A 22,448-nucleotide genomic window follows, 5' to 3' on the forward strand; every position below is an offset into this window, starting at 1 on the left:
AAACCAAGCACCCCACCCACTCGTCCCTCCAACCACCGTCTGCCCCACCTGTGACAGAGACTGTGGGTCCTGCATTGGACTCATCAGTCACCTGAGAACTCAGTGTTAGTGTGGGAGCAAGTCATCCTCGACTCCGGGGAACTGCCTGAGAATAAGAAGAAAAATCCCCTCTATTGAAAAGAGCAAGTGATAGAACTGGTTCCCAGCAGAGTCTATGCGTGTGAGACCGCCGTTGGATGTCCATAATTGGTTGGCTTCTACAAACATAAAAGAAATCTGCGTGTGCGAGGGTCGAGGCCCGAACCATGAACTCGGCCGTAAACCCCTGCACTGTCAAGGGTCAACATGACCGCCTCCCTCGCGATCACACCAGTAATTCCCGCTGCCTTTCTCTCACTCTCTCTCCCTCGCTGGTGAGCAAGATCTCTCTGTGGAAGCCTGGATAACTTTTTCCCCACTGTGAACGTGCTTGGCCTCTGGTGAAATCATAGAGGCTTTAGTTTTATTTGGGGACCCAGACTGCAGCTACGATTGCAGGATAGCCCTTGTCTGTGGCTCCCTCAGGAGATAAATACAGAGGAATCGCTCTTCAAAGTACACTGTGGAACACCAGCGTGCGAAGGGTTAACATACTTGTCTGGGACTCCCATTTTTCGCTGTTTTAATGGAGCTATTAAACAGCACAATGGACATGATCCTCACCACGTGGCAGATACAAGAGAAATGCAGGGAACAGCACCGACCCCGGTACATGGCCTTCTTCGACCTCACAAAAGTCTTCGACACTGTCAACTGTGAGGGATTATGGAGTGTCCTCCGCAGATTCAGCTGCCCTGAAATGTTTGTCACCATCCTCTGCCTGCTTCACGATGACATGCAGGCCGTGATCCTGACCAACGGATCCACCACAGACCCAATCCCACGTTCGGACCGGGGTCAAGCAAGGCTGCGTCATCACTCCCACCCTCTTCTCCATCTTCCTTGCTGCAATGCTCCATCTCACCCTCAGCAAGCTCCCCGCTGGAGTGGAGCTAAATTACAGGACAAACGGGAATCTGTTCAACCTCTGCCACCTCCAGGCCAGATCCTTCGTCATCGAACTACAGTACGCAGACGACGCCTGTGTCTACGCACACTCGGAGGCAAAACTCCAAGCCTTCGTCAACACCTTCACCGAGGCGTACGAGAGCATGAGCCTTACACTAAACATCTGTAAGACAAAGGTCCTCCACCAACCTACCCCCGCCACACAGTACTGCCCCGCCCCCACCCCCCCCCACCCCCGGATATCAAAATCCACGACGAGGCCTTGGACAATGTGGACCATTTTCCATACCTCGGGAGCCGACTGACAACAAGGGCAGATATTGACGATGAAGTCCAACACCAGCGCAGCCTTCGGTCGCCTGAGAAAAAGAGTGTTTGAAGACCAGGACCTCAAACCCGGCAGCTAGCTCATGGTCTATAGAGCAGTGGTGATACCCGCCCGCCTGTATGGCTCAGAGACGGACTATATACAGCAGGCTCCTCGAAACACTGGAGAAGTACCACCAGCGCTGCCTCCGCAAGATTCTGCAAATCCATTGGCAGGACAGACGCACCAACGTCAGTGTTCTCGCTCAGGCCAACATCCCCAGCATCGAAGCACTGACCACATTCTATTAGCTCCAATGGACCACATTGTCCGCATGCCTGCCACGAGACTCCCAAAACAAGCGCTCTACTCGAAGCTCGGACATGGCAAGCGAGCCCCAGGTGGGCAGAGGAAATGCTTCAAGGACACCCTCAAAGTCTCCTTGAAAAAATGTAACATCCCCACCGACACCTGGGAATCCCTGGCCCAAGACTGCCCAATGAGGAGGTCTGGGAAGGTGCTGATCACCTTGAGTCTCTTCGCCGAGAGCAAGCTGAAGCCAAGTGTCGACAGTGGAAGGAGCATGTGACAGCCCAGACCCTCCCACCCACCCGTCCCTCCCTCCAACCACCGTCTGCCCCACCTGTGACAGAGACTGGAGGTCCCCCATTGGTCTTATCAGTCACCTGAGAACTCAGTGTTAGTGTGGGAGCAAGTCACCCTCGACTCCGAGGGACTGCCTATGATCATGATGATGATAACCTAAGCTCAGGACTAAAATCATAAAGCTCGAAATGTTTTAAACCAGCAAAGGGTTACCAGAATATGGAATCCCATGCTACCAGTACAAAACAAGTACAGCAGGATAATGAAGAGGGAGTTCAGTAGAAAAATATTAAAGGGTAAGAGCAGGGTCAATGGGAGGTGTTGAATAGCGCCACGTAGTGAGGTGTTGGAGTTGAGGTAGAAGATCAGCCATGATCTTATTGAATGACAAGAGCAGAGTCAAAGGGCCGAATGGACTATTCATGCTCCTGAAGGGGTTCTGATATGGAGTAATGCGAGTGCAGGTATCAGTCACAGCTCTCTCTCCCCTCCGAGTCAGAAGGCTATGGGTTGAAGTCCCACTCCAGAGGCTTAAGCAGATAATCCGGGCTGACACTCACAGTGCAGTGCCGAGGGAGCGCTGCACTGTCGGAGGGGCAGTGCCGAGGGAGTGCTGCACTATCGGAGGGGCAGTACTGAGGGAGTGCCGCACTGTCGGAGGGGCAGTACTGAGGGAGCGCTGCACTGTCGGAGGGGCAGTACTGAGGGAGCGCCGCACTGTCAGAAGGTCAGTTCTGAGGGGGCGCTGCACTATCAGAGGGATAGTACTGAGGGAGCGCTGCACTGTCGGAGGGGGAGTACTAAGGGAGCGCTGCACTGTCGGAGGGGGAGTACTAAGGGAGCGCTGCACTGTCGGAGGGGGAGTACTGAGGGAGTGCCGCACTGTCGGAGGGGCAGTACTGAGGGAGCGCTGCACTGTCGGAGGGGCAGTACTGAGGGAGTGCTGCACTGTCGGAGGGGCAGTACTGAGGGAATGCCGCACTGTCGGAGGGGCAGTACTGAGGGAGTGCCGCACTGTCGGAGGGACAGTGCTGAGGGAGCGCTGCACTGTCGGAGGGGCAGTACTGAGGGAGTGCTGCACTGTCGGAGGTGCCGTCTTTCGTTAAACCGAGGCCCCGCCTTCCCTCTCAGATGTATGAAATAGATCCCATGACAGAAGAGCAGGGAGGTTCTACCCGGTCTCCTGGGTAATATTTATCCCTCAAGCAACATTAACTAATTATCTGGTCGTTATCTCATTGCTGTTTGTGGGAGCTTGCTGTGTAGCTGTGTTTCGTACATTACAAACAGTGACTGCTCTTCATCGGCTGGAAAGCGCTTTGGGTCGTCCTGAGGTTGTGAAAGGCGCTATATAAATGCAAGTTCTTTCCATGAGAAAAGCAAATGTTGCAGCCCCAGAAACAGCGGGAGCTAGGAAGATCTACAAAAAAGGTAAGTTGAAGTTTTTATTTTTTAATTCTTTTTCAGCGATTCATTAGTTAAGTGTATGGTGAATGCTTTCTGATTGTTTATTTTTTGATTTTTGCAATTTTATTTTGTGTGTTTTCTCCCCTCCCAGGGCCTGTATTTTTGGCGGTGATCGGCCTCGGGCTAAAGTTGGCGAGGACCATGGTTTCCACCGTCAATCCCCGTGCAATGCCGATTCCTACCCTCGGCGCATTTTTTGGCCAATTTTACCCCCTTAAAAAATGGCAACGTTTTTAATGGTATTATAACAGAAAAAAATCGATATCGCCAAAAAGTGAATTTATAGCCCTATAAGTGGTAATTAACTGGGTTTTTTGCCTCTCCCAGGAGATCACGATTTTGGGTGTGGTGGACCGTGTATAGATCATGATGCACAAGGTCTCACAATTGTGTGGGACAGACTCGATGGACCAGAGTGTCTTCTCCTGTCCGTCATTGTCCGTATGTTCAAGCAACACGGGGGAGGTCCGTGGCCCAAGGTTTATTGATTGAGCCCAAGATTGAGAGGAGATTTGATCGAGGTGTTCCAAATCACGAGGGGTCTGGACAGAGTAGATCGGGAGAAACTGTTCCCATTGGTGGAAGGGTCGGGAAACAGAGGACACAGATTTAAGGCGATTGGCAGAAGAACCAAAGGTGATGTAAGAAAAAACTGTTTTTACGCAGCGAGTGGTTAGGATCTGGAATGCGCGGCCTGAGAGGGTGGGGGAGGCAGACTCAATCGTGGCTTTCAAAAGGGAGTTGGATAAGTTCCTGAAGCAAAATAATGTGCAGGGCTCCGGGGAAAGAGCGGGGGAGTGGAACTGGCTGAGGGGCTCTTGCAGAGAGCCGGTACGGGCTCGACGGGCCGAATGGCCTCCTTCTGTGCTGTAACCATTCTATAATTCTATGATCCTATTAGGCTCCAGGGTCAGGTGGCTAATACACTCCATGGCAGGTTCTTTCACTGGTTTTGACACTGATAAACATGTGAGAGATTTCCCACGGCAATTTTCAGTTCTTTTGACTGGTGACTCGGTGAAAGAAGTCGAGCTTGAACCAGTGTTTGCAAGGTTTAAGTTAAATAAAATGAATTTGGAATGATGGTACATTAAAACAAAAAAACAGACTCGGCATGTATTCCCAGAAGTATAGAAGATTAAAGGGTGATCTAGTTGAGGTGTTTAAGATGATTAAAAAATTTGACAAGGGAGACAGAGAGAAAGGATTGCCTCCGGTGGGGGGAGTACAGGACAAACTCAGAGCCCGGCCATTCAGGGTGACGTCAGGGAGCACTTCTTCACACTAAGGGAACTCTCTCCCCAGTACGCTGTTGAGGCTGGGGGGGTCAATTGAAAATCAAAACTGAGATTTTTGTGGTATTAACGGATACGGAACCAAGGCGGGCAAATGGTGTTAAGGTACAGATCAGCCACGATCTCATTGAATGGCGGGACAGGCTCAACGGGCTGAATGGCCTCCTCCTGTTCCTGTGTTCCCAAGACACATCGCTCCCACTCTCTCTCGGACTGCAAGCGCTGGTGATGGGAGGATGGCTGCGCCAGGAATACTGGGAGTGCTGTGGGGATCCCTCATCGGCACACGGCCAGAGCGGGGGGGCTCTGCCTGTCCTTCATCCGTCACATTCCCGGGCGGCGGGACACAGCTCCTCTTTGTATCTTCCGTGCTCCCCCCCCCTCCCTCTCCCCCTCTGCGGTGACCATTTACACCTCCTCTACGCAACCTTTTGTTTCTAGACGTGGCTCAATATCACCACATTCTGTCAGCACCATCATCCCTTGTGTCATTTTGGTGATTTGATTGAGGTTTAAAGGATTCTGAAAGGTACTGATCGGGTAGATAGAGAGAAAGTTTTGCCACTGGTGTGGGAGTCTCGGACAAGGTGACATTAAAATCAGAGCAAGGCCACCCAGGGAAGAAGACAAAAAATTTCATTCACTTTGCACCCAATTTCCACCCCTCCCTCACCCTCACATGGTCCATCTCCGACTCTTCCCTTCCCTTCCTCGACTTCTCTGTCTCCATCGACCAGTATCCTCTATAATCCCACTGACTCCCACAGCTCCCTGGATTACACTTCCTCCCACCCTGCATCCTGTAAGGATTCCATTCCATTCTCCCAGTTTCTCCGTCTCCATCGCATCTGCTCTGACGATGTCACCTTTCACACTAGTGCCTCTGACATGTCTTCCTTTTTCCTCAACCGAGGATTCCCCTCCGCCGCGATTAACATGGCCCTCGACCGTCTCTCTGCTCTCACCCCTTCCCCTCCCTCCCAGAACCACGGCAGGGTTCCCCTTGTCCTCACCTTTCACCCCACCAGCCTCCACGTACAACGGATCATCCTCCGCCATTTCCGCCACCCCCAGCGTGATCCCACCACCAATCACATCTCCCCCCTCCGCTCCCCTCTCAGCGTTCCGAAGGGACCACTCCCTCCGCGACACCCTGCTCCATTCCGCAGTCACCCCCAGCACCCCCTCCCCTTCCCATGGCACCTTCCCGTACAAGTGCAGGAGATGCAACACCTGCCCTTTTACCTCCTCCCTTCCCACTATCCAGGGCCCCAAACACTCCGTCCAGGTGAAACAGCGATTTACTTGTACTTCTTGCAATGTAGTTTACTGTATTCGCTGATCACAATGTGGTCTCCTCTACACTGGGGAGACCAAGCGTAGATTGGGTGACCGCTTTGTGGAACACCTCCGTTCAGTCCGTAAATGTGACCCTGAGCTTCTGGTTGCCTGTCACTTTAATTCCCCGCTCCACTCGCACTCTGACCTCTCCGTCCTCGGCCTCCTACACTGTTCTAATGAAGCTCAACGTAAGCTCGAGGAACAGCACCTCATCTTTCGTTTAGGCACTTTACAGCCTCCGGACTCAACATCCAGTTCAACAATTTCAGACCAGAACCTCTGCCCATATTTATCACACATTAGCTGTTGACGATCCTGCCATTCCCATTTACCCCTCTCTAAACCCATCTTTTGTTACTTTACTTGTCCCATTCCCATCTCCTTTTGCCCCACACCATCTGTCATCTTTTGTCTCTCTAATCTCTCCTGCCTCCCGCCCTATCACAGACCTTCCCTCCCCTCCCCCCCTTGCCCCACTCCTGCACTTCCTTAAAACCTGTAACATCCCTAACTTTTCCAGCTCTGACGAAGGGTCATCGACCTGAAACATTAACTCTGTCTCTCTCTCCACAGATGTTGCCCGACCCATTGAATGTTTCCCAACATTTTCCGGGTTTATTTCAAATCCCCCGCCACCCCACTCCCCCCCCCCCACCCGGCCTCCGCGATACTTTTTTTTTGCCACGATACTATTTTAAGAAAGGGCCTGGGTTTTTCCATGACATTGTGCCGAGGTTTTGAGCAAAGTCGAGGGAGAAGGGAGTCTTACCCTGCCCACCAGCACAGGATCCGGGCCTGTGTACTCCTCGATCACAAAGAACTGATTCCACACCCAGCCTCGCTTGGATCGGTGAAGCACTTGACCTTTGACCCCCAGTCCATGCCATAGCCGAGGAGAGGCCCGGGAGCCAGTGGAGTTTCTCGCCAGGGCTGCGTGGCTCCAATGGACGAGGCTCAGGCAGGCCAGGAAAAATGGCAAATAAAAGTCTCGCCTCATCGCGGCTCCGATAAGCTGTTGTTTTTGTTTTTGGTTGGCTGGGTCGGTCTCAATCGCCGGTTGGGACACTTGGAGATCCAAAAAAGCAGCGAAACAGCCCTAACTCCGAACTGAGCAGGGGACTAGCTATCAGGGTTCCTTCATCGAGATGCCTTGCCGCTTGCTCGGTGGTTCATTACCAGTCCGCAGGCCAGCGCTTCCCAACTTTATTACCTACAAGGTTACAAAAAGAGAAATCAGATTGTTAGTCCTTCCCTCCAGGAGCAGCCGTTAATCTCCCACTCTGCACTTGAACTCAGATACAGTCCGAACTTTTTTCCTTATTACTACAAACAACAACTACAACTTGTATTAATATAGCGCCTTTAACGTAGTAAAATGTCCCACGGTGCTTCATGGCCGTGTTGTAAGACAAAACAGATAAGTCTGACCACAGAGCCACATAAGAAGAAATTACGTCAGGTTGGTCAAAGAGGTGGGTTTTAAGGAGCGTCTTAAAGGAGGAGAGAGGTGGAGAGGTTTAGGGAGAGAGTTCCAGAGCTTGGGGCCCAGGCAAAATACCCGGCTACTGGAATCTGAAATAAAAACAGAAAATGCTGGAAACACTCAGCGGGTTGGGCAGCGTCTGTGGAGAGAGAAACATTAGTGTTTCAGATTGATGACCCTGGGTCAGAACTTTTCTTTATTACTGCCTTGCTGACAGTTGTGTCAGCTGTGGCTCAGTGGGAAGCACACTCGCCTCCGAGTCAGAAGGTTGTGTGTTCAAGTCCCAGTCCAGGGACTTGAGTGTAAAAAATCCAGGCTGACATTCCAGAGCAGTGCTGAGGGAGTGCTGTACTGTTGGAGGGGCAGTACTGAGGGAGTGCTGCACTGTCGGAGGGGCAGTACTGAGGGAGTGCTGCACTGTCAAGTACTGAGGGAGTGCTGCACTGTCAGAGGGGCAGTGCTGAGGGAGTGCTGCACTGTCGGAGGGGCAGTACTGAGGGAGTGCTGCACTGTCAAGTACTGAGGGAGTGCCGCACTGTCAGAGGGGCAGTACTGAGGGAGTGCCGCACTGTTGGAGGGGCAGTACTGAGGGAGTGCTGCACTGTCGGAGGGGCAGTACTGAGGGAGTGCTGCACTGTTGGAGGGGCAGTACTGAGAGAGTGCCGCACTGTTGGAGGGGCAGTACTGAGGGAGTGCTGCACTGTCGGAGGGGCAGTGCTGAGGGAGTGCTGCACTGTCGGAGGGGCAGTGCTGAGGGAGTGCTGCACTGTTGGAGGGGCAGTGCTGAGGGAGTGCCGCACTGTCGGAGGGGCAGTACTGAGGGAGTGTCACACTGTCGGAGGGGCAGTACTGAGGGAGTGCCGCACTGTCGGAGGAGCTGTCTTTCAGATGAGATGTTAAACCGAGGCCCTATCTGCCCTCTCAGGTGGAAGTAAAAGATCCCATGGCACTATTTCGAAGAAGAGCAGGATGGTTACCCCTGGTGTCCAGGACAATATTTATCCCTTAACTGATAACAAAAACAGATTATCTGGTCATTATCACATTGTTGCTTGTGGGAGCTTGCTGTGCACAAATTGGCTGCTGTGTTTCCTACATTTCAACAGTAACTACACTTTAGAAAATATTGTATTGGCTTTAAATTGGTTATATATATCCAAGTCTTTCTTTCTTTACAAGCTAAGGTCACAAATAAAAAAAACACAGGGCTACAATATCAAGGTTGAATGTTATCATGGGCCAAATTTTTTGCGGTTTGAATAACGGATAGGCTATCGGCACTCACTGTTACTTTGGAGTAAATCGGACAGCCGCTTCTGGTGTATGCACACCCGCAGTTAAATGTGGAAATCAGGAAGTTGCTGTCTGAGTTGCCACAAACTTCACTACACCGGTCTTATCAGCGATGCCCACATCTCAGGAACGAGTAAAAATAAAAATCCTAACTCGCACTTCCTGGTTCAGACTCTGCGTGGCTCAGTAAGGATTCTGATTGTATATGGAGACATGCCGTTGCTTTTCCTGTTCACACAGCGCGCAGATCCCCAGGAGAGGGTGCCAAGGATACCCGAAACACCGCACGTTCCTGTGTAAAACATACAAAGAGTCTGTGGGCGTGTGTACGTGCAATGAACAGCGGGCGCCGTTCTTCCGACGCAGATCGCAAAATCTGGGCCAATAGTCAACGGACTCCTGCATGTCACAGGCATACACAGTCACAGAGGATTCATCCAGGGCCTGTGGGCTTTGCAATCTCGCGATCAATCCGCCTGTAAAATCCTTGGGGCATGATTCATTTCACAACCTCAAGCCATCAGTGTTTTTCTTCCTATGTGTGGATTGATTTGGACAGTGAGATAAATGTTTTGGGGTGCCATGATTTAAAGAGTGCACATACCTCTATCTCTCCAGTCTACAGACATTTTCTGGGCTAACCTCAATAAATAACTAAGCAATTTCCGTCAAACAGCTTGACATAAATACAGCCAAACAACCCCAGTTTTCCCAACTTTGGGGGAAAGAAGGGTGTTGTATTGCAGAGTGCCACGGGATCTTTTATATCCACCTGAGTGGGCAGACGTGGCCTCGGTTTAACATCTCATCCAAAAGACGGCACCTCCGACAGTGCAGCACTCCCTCAGCACTGCCCTGGAGTGTTAGATCTGGTTGTTGAATGATATCCCTCTATCTCCGTAACCTCCTCCAGCCCCAAGCCGTTGAGAGCTCTGCACTCTGCCTGTTCTGGCTCTTGCTCATCCTCGGTTTTAACCGCTCCACCATTGGTGGCCATGCCTTTATGTGCCTGCACCCAGAAGCTCTGGAATTCCAAGTGGTTCATTTTGAAGATTCCTGAGGGCAGTTAGAGCAATATGCTTCAAGTGGAGGTGTGGATTGCTGGAGCCTTGCAGTCAGATGCCATGTTACAGGTTTGGGAAGCAAGGCGGGTTGATGGGAGTTAAGATGCAGATCAGTCCTCGAGGGGCTGAAAGGCCTCCTCCTGGTCCTATGTTCATTCAGTCAAAGACTGAGTCAGCAGAGATGGAGGCCATTCGGCCCATCGTGCCTGTGCTGCTCTTTGAGAGAGCAATCCAATTAATCCAACCCCATAAACCTGCTGCATTTCCCCCTTTAATTATATATCCAATTCCCTTTTGAAATTTACTGTTCAATCTGCTCACACCGCTCCCTCTGGCAGTGTGTTGGAGATTGTAACAGCTCACTCGTTTAATCCTTCCTGTGTGAGGCATCGCCATCGCTCAAGGCCAGGCCTCGGGCCGGGGAAGATTCAGGGCCTGATGGGCCGGGGCAAACTGATCCACATGGGCCGAGAGTCTTTGCTCATGTTCATTACATTCCGCGTATGATTCTGATTCTGAGTCGGAAAACCTAGCCCAGTATTTTCAACAATGAAAGCATACATTCTGTATCAAATAGGTACATGTTCTGGTTCTGGTAACATTGCAATATTAGATTTCTGTACATATATGCAAATTTCTCTCAATAACATGCGAAATAAAACAGGCAAGTACATATTCTGTTCTGTATACAGGTGTGCTGTGCAAAATCCCGAAACATCGGGACCGAGGCTGTTCCGGATACTTCCGGATTTTGGAACATCTTTGCCTGAGCCGAGGTAGATAGGGGAGGGGGGGGGGGGGGTCAGCCGGGCCGCCGGACATCGGGGGGTGGGGGGAGGTGGGGCCGAGGTCGGGGGAGGTGGGGCCGAGGTCGGGGGGAGGTGAGGCCGAGGTGGGGGGAGGTCGGGGGAGGTGGGGCCGAGGTCGGGGGGAGGTGGGACCGAGGTCGGGGGAGGTGGGGCCGAGGTCGGGGGAGGTGGGGCCGAGGTCGGGGGGAGGTGAGGCCGAGGTGGGGGGAGGTCGGGGGAGGTGGGGCCGAGGTCGGGGGGAGGTGGGACCGAGGTCGGGGGAGGTGGGGCCGAGGTCGGGGGGAGGTGGGACCGAGGTCGGGGGAGGTGGGGCCGAGGTCGGGGGAGGTGGGGCCGAGGTCGGGGGAGGTGGGGCCGAGGTCGGGGGAGGTCAGGGGAGGTCGGGGGAGGTCGGGCCGAGGTGGGGGGAGGTGGGGCCGAGGTCGGGGGAGGTCGGGCCGAGGTCGGGGGAGGTCGGGCCGAGGTCGGGGGAGGTGGGGCCGAGGTCGGGGGAGGTCGGGCCGAGGTCGGGGGAGGTCGGGCCGAGGTCGGGGGAGGTCGGGCCGAGGTGGGGGGAGGTTGGGCCGAGGTCGGGGGCTGAGGCGGAGGTGTCTGGATTTCAGAACATTTTCCGATTTCCGGACGACCCTGCCACGGATTGGCCTGGTGTCTGGATTCCGGAATATTCTGGATTTCGGAGGTCGCACCTGTATGGGTACATGAGTGTTTGTAGGTACTTCTGTATACAGGTGTTGCGTCCACAATCCGGAACCCTCGCGACCCAGGCCATTCCGGATTCCGCATTTTTCCAAACTTTGGAACGTCTTTCTGATGTCGCGAATCCGGAAACACTGAGCCCAGGTACGGGCATTTCTGGATTTCGGAACGTCAGAAGGGGAGGGGGGTTGGCGGTGTGGTGGATCTATTCGGGCCGGCCAGCTCCGTTGCGGAGGAGGTGTTCGGGTGGGCCAGCGAGGTTAGGGCAGCGGTGGCGAGGGGCGGCGAGGCATGAGGTCGGCAGGGTCGGCGGGTCCGGATTCCGGAACATTTTACGGATTCCCGACGGCCCTGCCACCAATCGGTCTGGATTCCAGAGCATTCCGGATTTCGGACGCTGCACCTGTATATAGGTATAAACAAGTGAATCTATTTTCCTCGGTCTTGTTTTTCCTCTCTGATTGTCCATTCTATTCGGCCTATTTGGGAGGCCTTATAGTTTTTTCCTACATTTATTTGGTGGGCCTGGGGCTGCAGCTCCATCCGCCCCGCGGTTAGTCCGCCCTGTGGTTGTTCCACGGTTAATCCGCCCCGCGAATAATCCGCCCCGTGGTTGTTCCACGGTTAATCCGCCCCGCGAATAATCCGCCCCGTGGTTGTTCCATGGTTAATCCGCCCCGCGATTAATCCGCCCCGCGGTTAGTCCGCCCCGTGGTTGTTCCACGGTTAATCCGCCCCGCGATTAATCCGCCCCGTGGTTGTTCCATGGTTAATCCGCCCCGCGATTAATCCGCCCCGCGGTTAGTCCGCCCTGTGGTTGTTCCACGGTTAATCCGCCCCGCGAATAATCCGCCCCGTGGTTGTTCCATGGTTAATCCGCCCCGCGATTAATCCGCCCCGCGGTTAGTCCGCCCCGTGGTTGTTCCACGGTTAATCCGCCCCGCGATTAATCCGCCCCGTGGTTGTTCCACGGTTAATCCGCCCCGCGATTAATCCGCCCCGTGGTTGTTCCACGGTTAATCCGCCCCGCGGTTAATCCACCCCGTGGTTGTTCCACGGTTAATCCGTCCCGCGGTTAATCCGCCCCATGGTTGTTCCACGGTTAATCCGTCCCGCGGTTAATCCGCCCCGTGGTTAATCCGCCCCGTGGTTGTTCCACGGTTAATCCGTACCGCGGTTAATCCGCCCCGCGGTTAGTCCGCCCCGTGGTTGTTCCACGGTTAATCAGCCCCGCGGTTAGTCCACCTCGTGGTTGTTCCACGGTTAATCCGCCCCACGGTTAATCCGCCCCGCGGTTAATCCGCCCCGTGGTTGTTCCACGGTTAATCCGCCCTGCGATTAATCCGCTCCGCGGTTAATCCGCCCCGTGGTTGTTCCACGGTTAATCCGTCCCGCAGTTAATCCGCCCCGCGGTTAGTCCGCCCCGTAGTTGTTCCACGGTTAATCCGCCCCGCGGTTAGTCCACCTCGTGGTTGTTCCACGGTTAATCCTCCCCGTGGTTAATCCGCCCCGCGATTAATCCGCCCCGTGGTTAATCCGCCCCGTGGTTGTTCCACGGTTAATCTGCCCCTGCCTTAGGCTGTTACCACAGTCCCTCACTGCTTCTGCCTCCCCCTAGAAAGAAGGTCATCATAGCCAATCCCTCGGAATCGAGGAAGACTTGCTTCCACTCCTGAAGTAAGTTCTTTGGTGGCCGAACAGTCCAATATGAGAACCACAGACTCTGTCACAGGTGGGACAGATAGTCGCCGAGGGAAGGGATGTGTTCACTGCACGTTCCTTCCGCTGCCAGCGCTTGATCTCTTCACGCTCTTGGCGTTGAGATTCGAAGAGCACAACGCCCTCCCGGATGCACTTTCTCCACCACGGGTGGACTTTGGCCAAGGTCTCCCAGGTCCAGAAGGAAGGTAAAACTCCTTTAAATACACATAATGTTTGGCCAGATTGAAATCATTGTTTGTAGATTTCAATAAGCCCCTGGTGTTTCGTGTCTCGTGTCCGGGACCCCCTCACACCGGGTCGCTGGAGAATCAGCTTTACCTCGAAATGTCATATTCTAAACAAATGCATACTGAAAGCAAAATATTCCATTAACATTCTCTAATTACTCCAGCTCCAGCTCCAAATGCATTACAATTCAGCTAAAAACCAACATACAATTTTGCTTCTGATCCATATTTTAGGTACTTCTATTTGAACTTTCTCTGTGCGTGCGAGGAATGGATGTTAATCCTCAGGAGTCACACTCTTCATTTGAGGGACGCAGTGTTAGTGGAACAAAAACAGATTATCTGGTCATTATCACATTGCTGTTTGTGGGAGCTTGCTGTGCGCAAATTGGCTGCCGCGTTTCCCACATTACAACAGCACTTCAAAAGTACTTCATTGGCTGTAAAGCGCGTTGAGACGTCCGGTGGTTGTGAAAGGCGCTATATAATTGCAAGTCTTTCTTTCGTTCTTTCGTTCGTTCGTTCCTGGTTATTTGACCGGATTCTTAAATTCAACAATAAACGACTGATACTCAGAACAAAATCCAGATTAGGAATTTCATATTGAACCAATTACCATGCGGTTTATTAACGTTGGCTGTATTACTGTTAAATTTCTGTCCCATTAATTATGCAACGTGCTTTACAGCTTTACAAGAGATGTAAATGTATTCGAAGGTCACAGGTTACAGATAGGTCATGGGTTCGAGTTTGTTCCTTACTCCTGATGGATTTTGGTGTAATGATATTTATTAATTTAGACTTTCAAATCACACGCACACCTGCATCCACAGATTGCTCATGAATTATTCACCTCCCGCACAAAGCAAGCACGATGTGTTCTATGTTTAGAAACCTAAAAAGGGCAAGACCGAACATTAAGTGAAATACTATTGATTTTCCTTAATTGTTTTTTTAAAAGTTGCCCACTTAATTGAAGTTAGACCGTCAATTACTGCGTGTCGTGAAATCACAGTTTATGCAACCTTTGAGCTTTTTGCATCATCAGAGTGTCCGTCTCGTGCTGTAGTCACTCTGCCTTTTGCAGACTCTTTCCCGAAGGGACGGATTTTACATATATATGCAAATACTGCTGTCTGCAGCACTAATGTGTGATGTACTATTCACAGGATATTAATAAAAAAACACAAGTGAAGATTCAATTTTCTCCTCGAATCAATGGATGTGCAGTCTGTGGATAAATGTTCAGGCAATCTCTAAAGATTAACACTGGAACAGGTTGAAGTTTGTGGCTTAATTCTTCAAATTTCTCTCTTTCTCTTTCACACAAAAGGCAAGAGAAATTCTGAGTTTTTCCCCTGAGCCAGGGGGGCAGGAACCAGAGAAAGAAAGACTTGCATTTAAATAGTGCCTTTCACGACCACCGGACATCTCAAAGTGCTTTACAGCCAATGAAGTACTTTTGGAGTGTAGTCACTGTTGTAATGTGGGAAATGCAGCAGCCAATTTGCGCACAGCAAGCTCCCACACACAGCAATGTGATAATGAGCAGATAATCTGTTATTTTCTTATGTTGATCAAGGGATAAATATTGGCCCCAGGGCACCAGGGAGAACTCCCCTGCTCTTCTTCGAAATAGTGCCATGGGATCTCTTACATCCACCTGAGAGAGCAGACGGGTCCTCAGTTTAACGTCACATTTGCCTTCCTAATTGCTTGCTGTACCTGTATGTTAACTTTCTGTGACTCGTGCACAAGGACACCCAAGTCCCTCTGAACAACAATATTTATTGGTCTCTCACACTTTAAAAAAAATTATTTCCAGCTCTTCTTCGAAATAGTGCCATGGGATCTTTTACATCCACTGAGAGAGCAGACGGGGCCTCGGTTTAACGTCTCATCCAAAAGACGGCACCTCCGACAGTGCAGCACTCCCTCAGTACTGGCACTGGAGAGCGCCAAACTAGATTGTTTGCTCAAGTCCCTGGAGTGGGACTTGAACCCACATCCTGAGGTCAAGGAAGGCACAATACAAATGCAAGTTCTTTCTTTCATTAAACAAACAAGATGGGTCTTGGCCACGATGCCCAACTCAACATCCGGTCTCACACATGAAGAACAAAAAGTTAGTATGCAGGTACAGTAAGTAATCAGAAAGGCTCATGGAATGTTGGCCTTTAGTGCAAAGGGGATAGAGTATAAAAGTCAGGAAATTGTGTTCGGGAAATTGATGGGATTAAAGGCCGATAAATTCCCAGGGCCTGATAGTCTGCATCCCAGAGTACTTAAGGAAGTGGCCCTAGAAATAGTGGATGCATTGGTGATCATTTTCCAACATTCTGTGACTCTAGATCAGTTCCTATGGACTGGAGGGTAGCTAATGTAACACTACTTTTTAAAAAGGAGGGAGAGAGAAAACAGGGAATTATAAACCGGTTAACCTGACATTAGTGATGGGGAAAATGTTGGAATCAATTATTAAAGGTGAAATAGCAGCTCATTTGGACAAGATCAGTCCAAGTCAGCATGGATATATGAAAGGGAAATCATGCTTGACAAATCTTCTGGAATTTTTTGAGGATGTAACTAGTAGAGTGGACAAGGGAGAACCAGTGGATGTGGTGTATTTGGACTTTCAAAAGGCTTTTGACAAGCTCCCACACAAGAGATTGGTGTGCAAAATTAAAGCACATGGTATTGGGGGTAATGTATTGATGTGAATAGAAAATTGGTTGGCAGACAGGAAGCAGAGAGTCGGAATAAACGGGTCCTTTTCAGAATGACAGGCAGTAACCAGTGGGGTGCCGCAGGGTTCAGTGCTGGGACCCCAGCTATTTACAATATACATCAATGATTTAGATGAAGGAATTGAGTGTAATATCTCGTTTGCAGATGACACTGGGTGGCGGTGTGAGCTGTGAGGAGGACGCTAAGAGGCTGCAGGGTGACTTGGACAGGTTAGGTGAGTGGGCAAATGCATGGCATATGCAGTATAATGTGGATAAATGTGAGGTTATCCACTTTGGTGGCAAAAACAGGAAGACAGAATATTATCTGAATGGTGACAGATTAGGAAAAGGGGAGGTGCAACGAGACCTGGGTGTCATGGTACATCAGTCATTTAAGGTTGGCATGCAGGTACAGCAGGCGGTGAAGAAGGCAAATGGTATGTTGGCCTTCATAGCGAGGGGATTTGAGTATAGGAGCAGGGAGGTCTTACTGCAGTTGTACAGGACCTTGGTGAGGCCTCACCTGGAATATTGTGTTCAATTTTGGTCTCCTAATCTGAGGAAGGACATTCTTGCTATTGAGAGAGTACAGCGAAGGTTCACCAGACTGATTCCCCGGATGGTAGGACTGAGATATGAGGAGAGATTGGATCAACTGGGCTTGTATCCACTGGAGTTTAGAAAAACGAGAGGGGATCTCATAGAAACATCTAAAATTCTGATGGGATTGGACAGGTTAGAGGCAGGAAGAATGTTCCCATTGCTGGAGAGTTCCAGAATCACGGGTCACAGTCTAAGAATAAGGGTAAGCCATTTAGATCCGAGATGAGGAGAAACTCCTTCACTCAGAGTGGTTAACCTGTGGAATTCTCTACCACAGAAAGTTGTTGAGGCCAGTTCGTTAGATATATTTAAAAGGGAGTTAGATGTGGCCCTTATGGCCAAAGGGATCAAAGGGTATGGAGAGAAAGCAGGAAAGGGGTACTGAGGTGAATGATCAGCCATGATCTTATTGTATGGCGGTGCAGGTTCGAAGGGCCGAATAGCCTACGCCTGCACCTAATTTCTATGTTTCTATGTTTCTATGTTTCCTGCTCCAATTGTATAGGGTATTGATGAGGCCACACCTAGAGTACTGCGTACAGTTTTGGTCTCCACATTTACGGAAGGATATACTTGAATTGGAGGCTGTTCAGAGTAGGTTCACTCGGTTGATTCATGAGATAAAGCAGTTGTCATATGAGGAAAGGTTGAGCAGGTTGGGCCTCTACTCATTGGAGTTTAGAAGAATGAGAGGTTATGTTATTCAATTGTATAAGATTCTCAGGGGCTTGACAGGGTAGATGCAGAGAGGATGTTTTCCCTCATAGGGGAATCTAGAACTAGGGAACATAATTTCAGAATAAGGGGCCGCCCATTTAAAACGGAAATGAGGAGGAATTTCTTCTCTCAGAGGGTTGTAAATCTGTGGAATTCTCTGCCCCAGAGAGCTGTGGAGGCTGGGTTATTGAGGCGCAGATAGACAGATTTTTGAACGATAAGGGAGTGAAGGGTTATGGGGAGCGGGCGGGGAAGTGGAGTTGAGTCCATGATCTTATAGAATGGTGGAGCAGGCTCGAGGGGCCAAATGGTTGACTCCTGTTCCTATTTCATATGTTCTTATGTAACAGCCACTTGGGCCAGAGGGAGACTGGTGCATCTGGAACAATATCCCACTAACACGCAGAGATCTCAGTGAAGGAGAAAAAGCTGTGAAAGGACAACAAATGAAACAAACATTGGACTGAGCCAAGCTTGACTCACAAAGAACGTTGTTTTTAACGGTCCGTGAAGTTGCAGAGCAGGAATCGAGAGACAGGGCAGGGGAGCTGGGGCACTGGAGAGAGCTGGAAAAATAAAACCTTGAAGAGGGTCAAGGAAGGAATGAAGGACCGTTGTTATTTTAGGAATGGAATAAAATGAAATGAGGCTTAAATATAAACACAGCCGGCAGTTAATCAGAGTTCCTGAATGTAGAATTTAGACAAGCGTGCGTTTTCTCTATAAACAGACTAAACATTTTCTTGAGATGGTGTGTGATTGGAATTATTTTTGTGTGGTATATCGTGCTCAGTATCCTCAGTGGATTACAGGAAATTCCAGCAAAACCTTAAATTAAGCAGCTTTCTATTAGCACTTGATTGATTTGACAATGTTTTAATCTGGGACGTCTCCCAGTTGGAGTGAGACCTTTCCTTTCATCCTGTTCTCTAAACCCCTTTTTATAGAAACATAGGGCCCAAGTTTCTGCAAGAAAAAAAACGGGCGCCCCTCCGAGCTGGGCGCCCGTTTCTCGCGCCTAAAACGGCGCCTAAAAAAATCCTCAGTATTCTCCACCGACTTACAGGTCCTCTGGCCCTCGGCGCAGCCGGCACGAGCTGTGGGGGGGGCGGAGCCAGGTCCTGGCGCTGAAAACAGTGCCGGGACCTCTGCACATGCGCGGTACAGTCGGCACGCAAGTGCAGTAGCTCCAGGCGCCGAACTGTGTGGGAGGGGCCCGAAGCACGCAGCCCCGAGCCCTGGCCCAATGGCCTCACTGGGGCTGCGTGAATGAGGCTCCTCCCACGGCCAGCTCCTGCTCCCTCCCCCGCCGACCCGACCCGACACTCGCTCCCCCCCCCCGACACCCAAGACCCGCTCCATCCCGCCCCAACCGAGACCCGAGACCCGCTCTCCCCCTCCCCCCCCCCGACCCGACACCCGCTCCCCCCCGCTCCTGTTCCCCGACCCTCCCCCCCCTCTCTTCCCTCCCTCTCTCTCTCCCTCTCCCTCCCTCCCCTCTCCCTCTCCCTCCCTCTCTCCCTCCCCCTCCCTCTCTCTCTCTCTCTCCCTCCCTCTCTCCCCTCCCTCTCTCCCCTCCCTCTCTCCCCTCCCCCTCCCTCTCTCTCTCTCTCCCCCTCCCGCTCAGCGGCACGAACAGCTGCAGAATTCTCCCTGGCTGAAGCACTTTAACACAGGTCGGAAGATGGTTTATTTAATCTTTTCTTGGCTTATAAATGTTTATTCAGGTTGGATTTATTTGTATAATATTTGTAGAAGTATAAATAAGGATTTATTGTTGAATTTAATGAGTTCCCTCCCCCACCTCGTTCTGGACGCCTAATTTGTAACCTGCGCCTGATTTTTTAATGTGTAGAACAGGTTTTTTCAGTTCTACAAAAATCTTCACTGGCGCCATTCTACTTTAGTTTGGAGTACGTTTTCACTGTGGAAACTTTCAAATCAGGCGTCAGTGGCCGGACACGCCCCCTTTTGAAGAAAAAATTCTGTTCTAAACTAGAACTGTTCTACCTGACTAGAACTGCAGAAAAACAAATGTGGAGAATTGCGATTTCTAAAATAGTCCGTTCTCCACCAGTTGCTCCTAAAAATCAGGCGCAAATCATGTGGAAACTTGAGCCCATAGAAACATAAAAACTATGTGCAGGAGTAGGCCATTCGGCCCTTCGAGCCTGCACCACCATTCAATAAGATCATGGCTGATCATTCCCTCAGTACCCCTTTCCTGCTTTCTCTCCATACCCCTTGATCCCTTTGGCCGGAAGGGCCATATCTAACTCCCTTTTGAATATATCTAACGAAGTGGCCTCAACAACTTTCTGTGGTCGAGAATTCTCCGAGTGAAGAAGTTTCTCCTCATCTAAATGGCTTACCCCTTGTCCTTAGACTGTGACCCCTGGTTCTGGACTTCCCCAACATCGGGAACATTCTTTCTGCATCTAACCTGTCCAGTCCCGTCAGAATTTTATATGTTTCTATGAGGTCCCCTCTCATTCTTCTAAATTCCAATGAATATAAGCCTACTTGATCCAGCAATCCGGGGAATCAGTCTGATGAACCTTCGCTGCACTCCCTCAATAGCAAGAATGTCCTTCCTCAGATTAGGAGACCAAAACTGAACACAATATTCAAGGTGTGGCCTCACCAAGGCCCTGTACAACTGCAGTAAGACCTCCCTGCTCCTATACTCAAATCCTCTCGCTATGAAGGCCAACATATATGACTTGTCCCACCCGCACCTTCCCTCAATGACTATCTGTCCCACCTGTGACGAGAAAATGTGTTTCTCATATTGGACTGCTCAGCCACCTAAGAACTCAAGTTAAGAGTGGAAGCAAGTCTTCCTCGATTCCGAGGGACTGCCTATGATGATGATGATGTGTGATTCCAGGCCCACAGCGATGTGGTTGACTCTTAACTGCCCTGAAATGGCCCAGCGAGATATTCGGTTCTATTCAAGAAGGCGGCTCACCACCACCTTCTCGAGGGCGATTAGGGATGGGCAATAAATGCCGGCCTTACCAGCGATGCCCACATCCTGAGAATGAATAAATAACGTAATAGCTCACACAGGTGGTTATGATCAATGAAAACAAAGTCAGGACGTGGGGTACACAGGTTCAGCAGGAGGCCATTCAGCCCTCGAGCCTGTTCCGCCATTCAAAGAGATCATGGCTGATCTGTACCTCAACTCCATTTGCCCGCCTTGGCTCCATGCCCTAAATAGCTAACACAATACCTATCAATCTCAGTCATTAAAGCTCAGGGTCTACAGTTTCCCACATTTTCACTCTCCTTTGTGTGAAAAAGTGCTTTCTGATTTTGTTCCCGATTGGCCTAACTCTAGTTTTAAGATGATACACCCCTCATTCTCCTCAGCAAACTGCTCTGCCACTCACAGAGCCCTCAGTCAGAATTGCATGAGCATTGTTGATTCCCACATCAGAGGAAATAATTTCTCCGTATCTACATTATTGACCATTTTAAATAACTCGATCCCCTATTTATCCCTCAACCAACATGACTGAAACATGTCTGGCCATTATCACGTTGCTGTGTGTGGGAGCTTGCTGTGCGCAAATTGTCTGCTGCGTTTCTCACATTACAACAGTGATTACACTCCGAAAGTGCTTCATTGGCTGGAAAGCGCTTTGGGAAGTCCTGAGGTGATGAGAGACGCTATATAAATGCAAGTCTTTCTTTATTTTAAGATCAATGGAAGCAATGCAGACCCTGAATGAAACCTCACTCCCTGTGGCTCAGTAAAGCATTCATCACTCCGAGGATGGAGCGATGGAACTATCCAAGCTATTCCCAGGACAGACAGACAATTTCACCAGAGATAATAAAGGACAAACTGTACCAATTAAAAATCAGTCTCTCTCCACGCTGAGTTTAATTTTTCAATTTTCTGCTAATTTTAATCATAGAATCATAGACATTTACAGCATGGAAAGAGGCCATTCGGCCCATCGTGTCCGCGCCGGCCGACCAAGAGCTACCCAGCCTAATCCCACTTTCCTGCTCTCGGTCCGTAGCCCTGTAGGTTACGGCACTTCAGGTGCACATCCAGGTACTGTTTAAATGTGGTGAGGGTTTCTGCCTCTACCACCCTTTCAGGCAGTGAGTTCCAGACCCCCACCACTCTCTAGGTGAAAACATTTCCCCTCAAATCCCCTCTAAACCTCCCCCCAATTACTTTAAATTAATGCCCCCTGGTTGTTGACCCCTAAGGGAAACAGGTCCTTCCTATCCACTCTACCCAGGCCCCTCATAATTTTATACACCTCAATCAAGTCTCCCCTCAGCCTCCTCTGTTCCAAAGAAAACAACCCCAGCCTATCCAATCTTTTCTCATAGCTAAAATTCTCCAGTCCAGGCAACATCCTCGTAAATCTCCTCTGTACCCTCTCCAGTGCAATCACATCTTTCCTGTAATATGTTGACCAGAACTGCACGCAGTACTCCAGCTGTGGCCCAACCAGTGTTTTATACAATTCAAGCATAACCTCCTTGCTCTTGTATTCTCTGCCTCGACTAATAACGGCAAGTATTCCGTATGCCTTCTTAACCACCTTATCTACCTGGCCTGCTACCTTCAGGGATCTGTGTACATGCATTTTACCAGAACCCCAAAATATTAGTTAGTGAGCGTTTAGTTATGGATGTAAGATGGTTGATGAGACTTTTGGACATGTTCATGAGTGGATTTGCCAAGATCCTTGTCTCTAGATCGTGGGTTAGATTTTCAACATTCCACAGAAATGGAAAGAATAAAATTGGGCCAGTTCTACACTGCGACGGCAAATTGAAAATCTTTCTCTGCTTACTTGAAAAATACTTTTGAATTTAAAGTGGATGTTGGTGGGATGGAAGTCTGATTAAACATCTCTTGTGGCAACACTAATTGGAATGCAGAAAGCAGCCGTCGCCACCTTGCCTCAAAGACAGAACGTTGTGGGTGCAAATCAATCTGGAGACTTGAGCACAAAAATCTGGACTGACACTCCCAGGGCCGTCTTTCAGACAAGACATTCAACCGA

General features: G+C 50.2%; 1 protein-coding gene across 1 annotated transcript in view; it reads right to left on the minus strand.

Annotated features, from left to right (window-relative positions):
• LOC139278990 (cadherin-11-like) overlaps positions 1-22,448 on the minus strand; it is a 231,596-nt gene that overhangs the window by 114,826 nt on the left and 94,322 nt on the right. The window contains exon 2 of the mRNA XM_070898290.1: positions 6,833-7,273. Within this exon, the coding sequence (XP_070754391.1) occupies positions 6,833-7,060 (228 nt within the window). The 5' untranslated portion in view covers positions 7,061-7,273. The remainder of the gene's footprint in view (positions 1-6,832; positions 7,274-22,448) is intronic.

The sequence above is a fragment of the Pristiophorus japonicus genome, chromosome 13 (assembly GCF_044704955.1).
Source record: "Pristiophorus japonicus isolate sPriJap1 chromosome 13, sPriJap1.hap1, whole genome shotgun sequence".
In the NCBI taxonomy this organism is placed as follows: Eukaryota; Metazoa; Chordata; class Chondrichthyes; family Pristiophoridae; genus Pristiophorus; species Pristiophorus japonicus.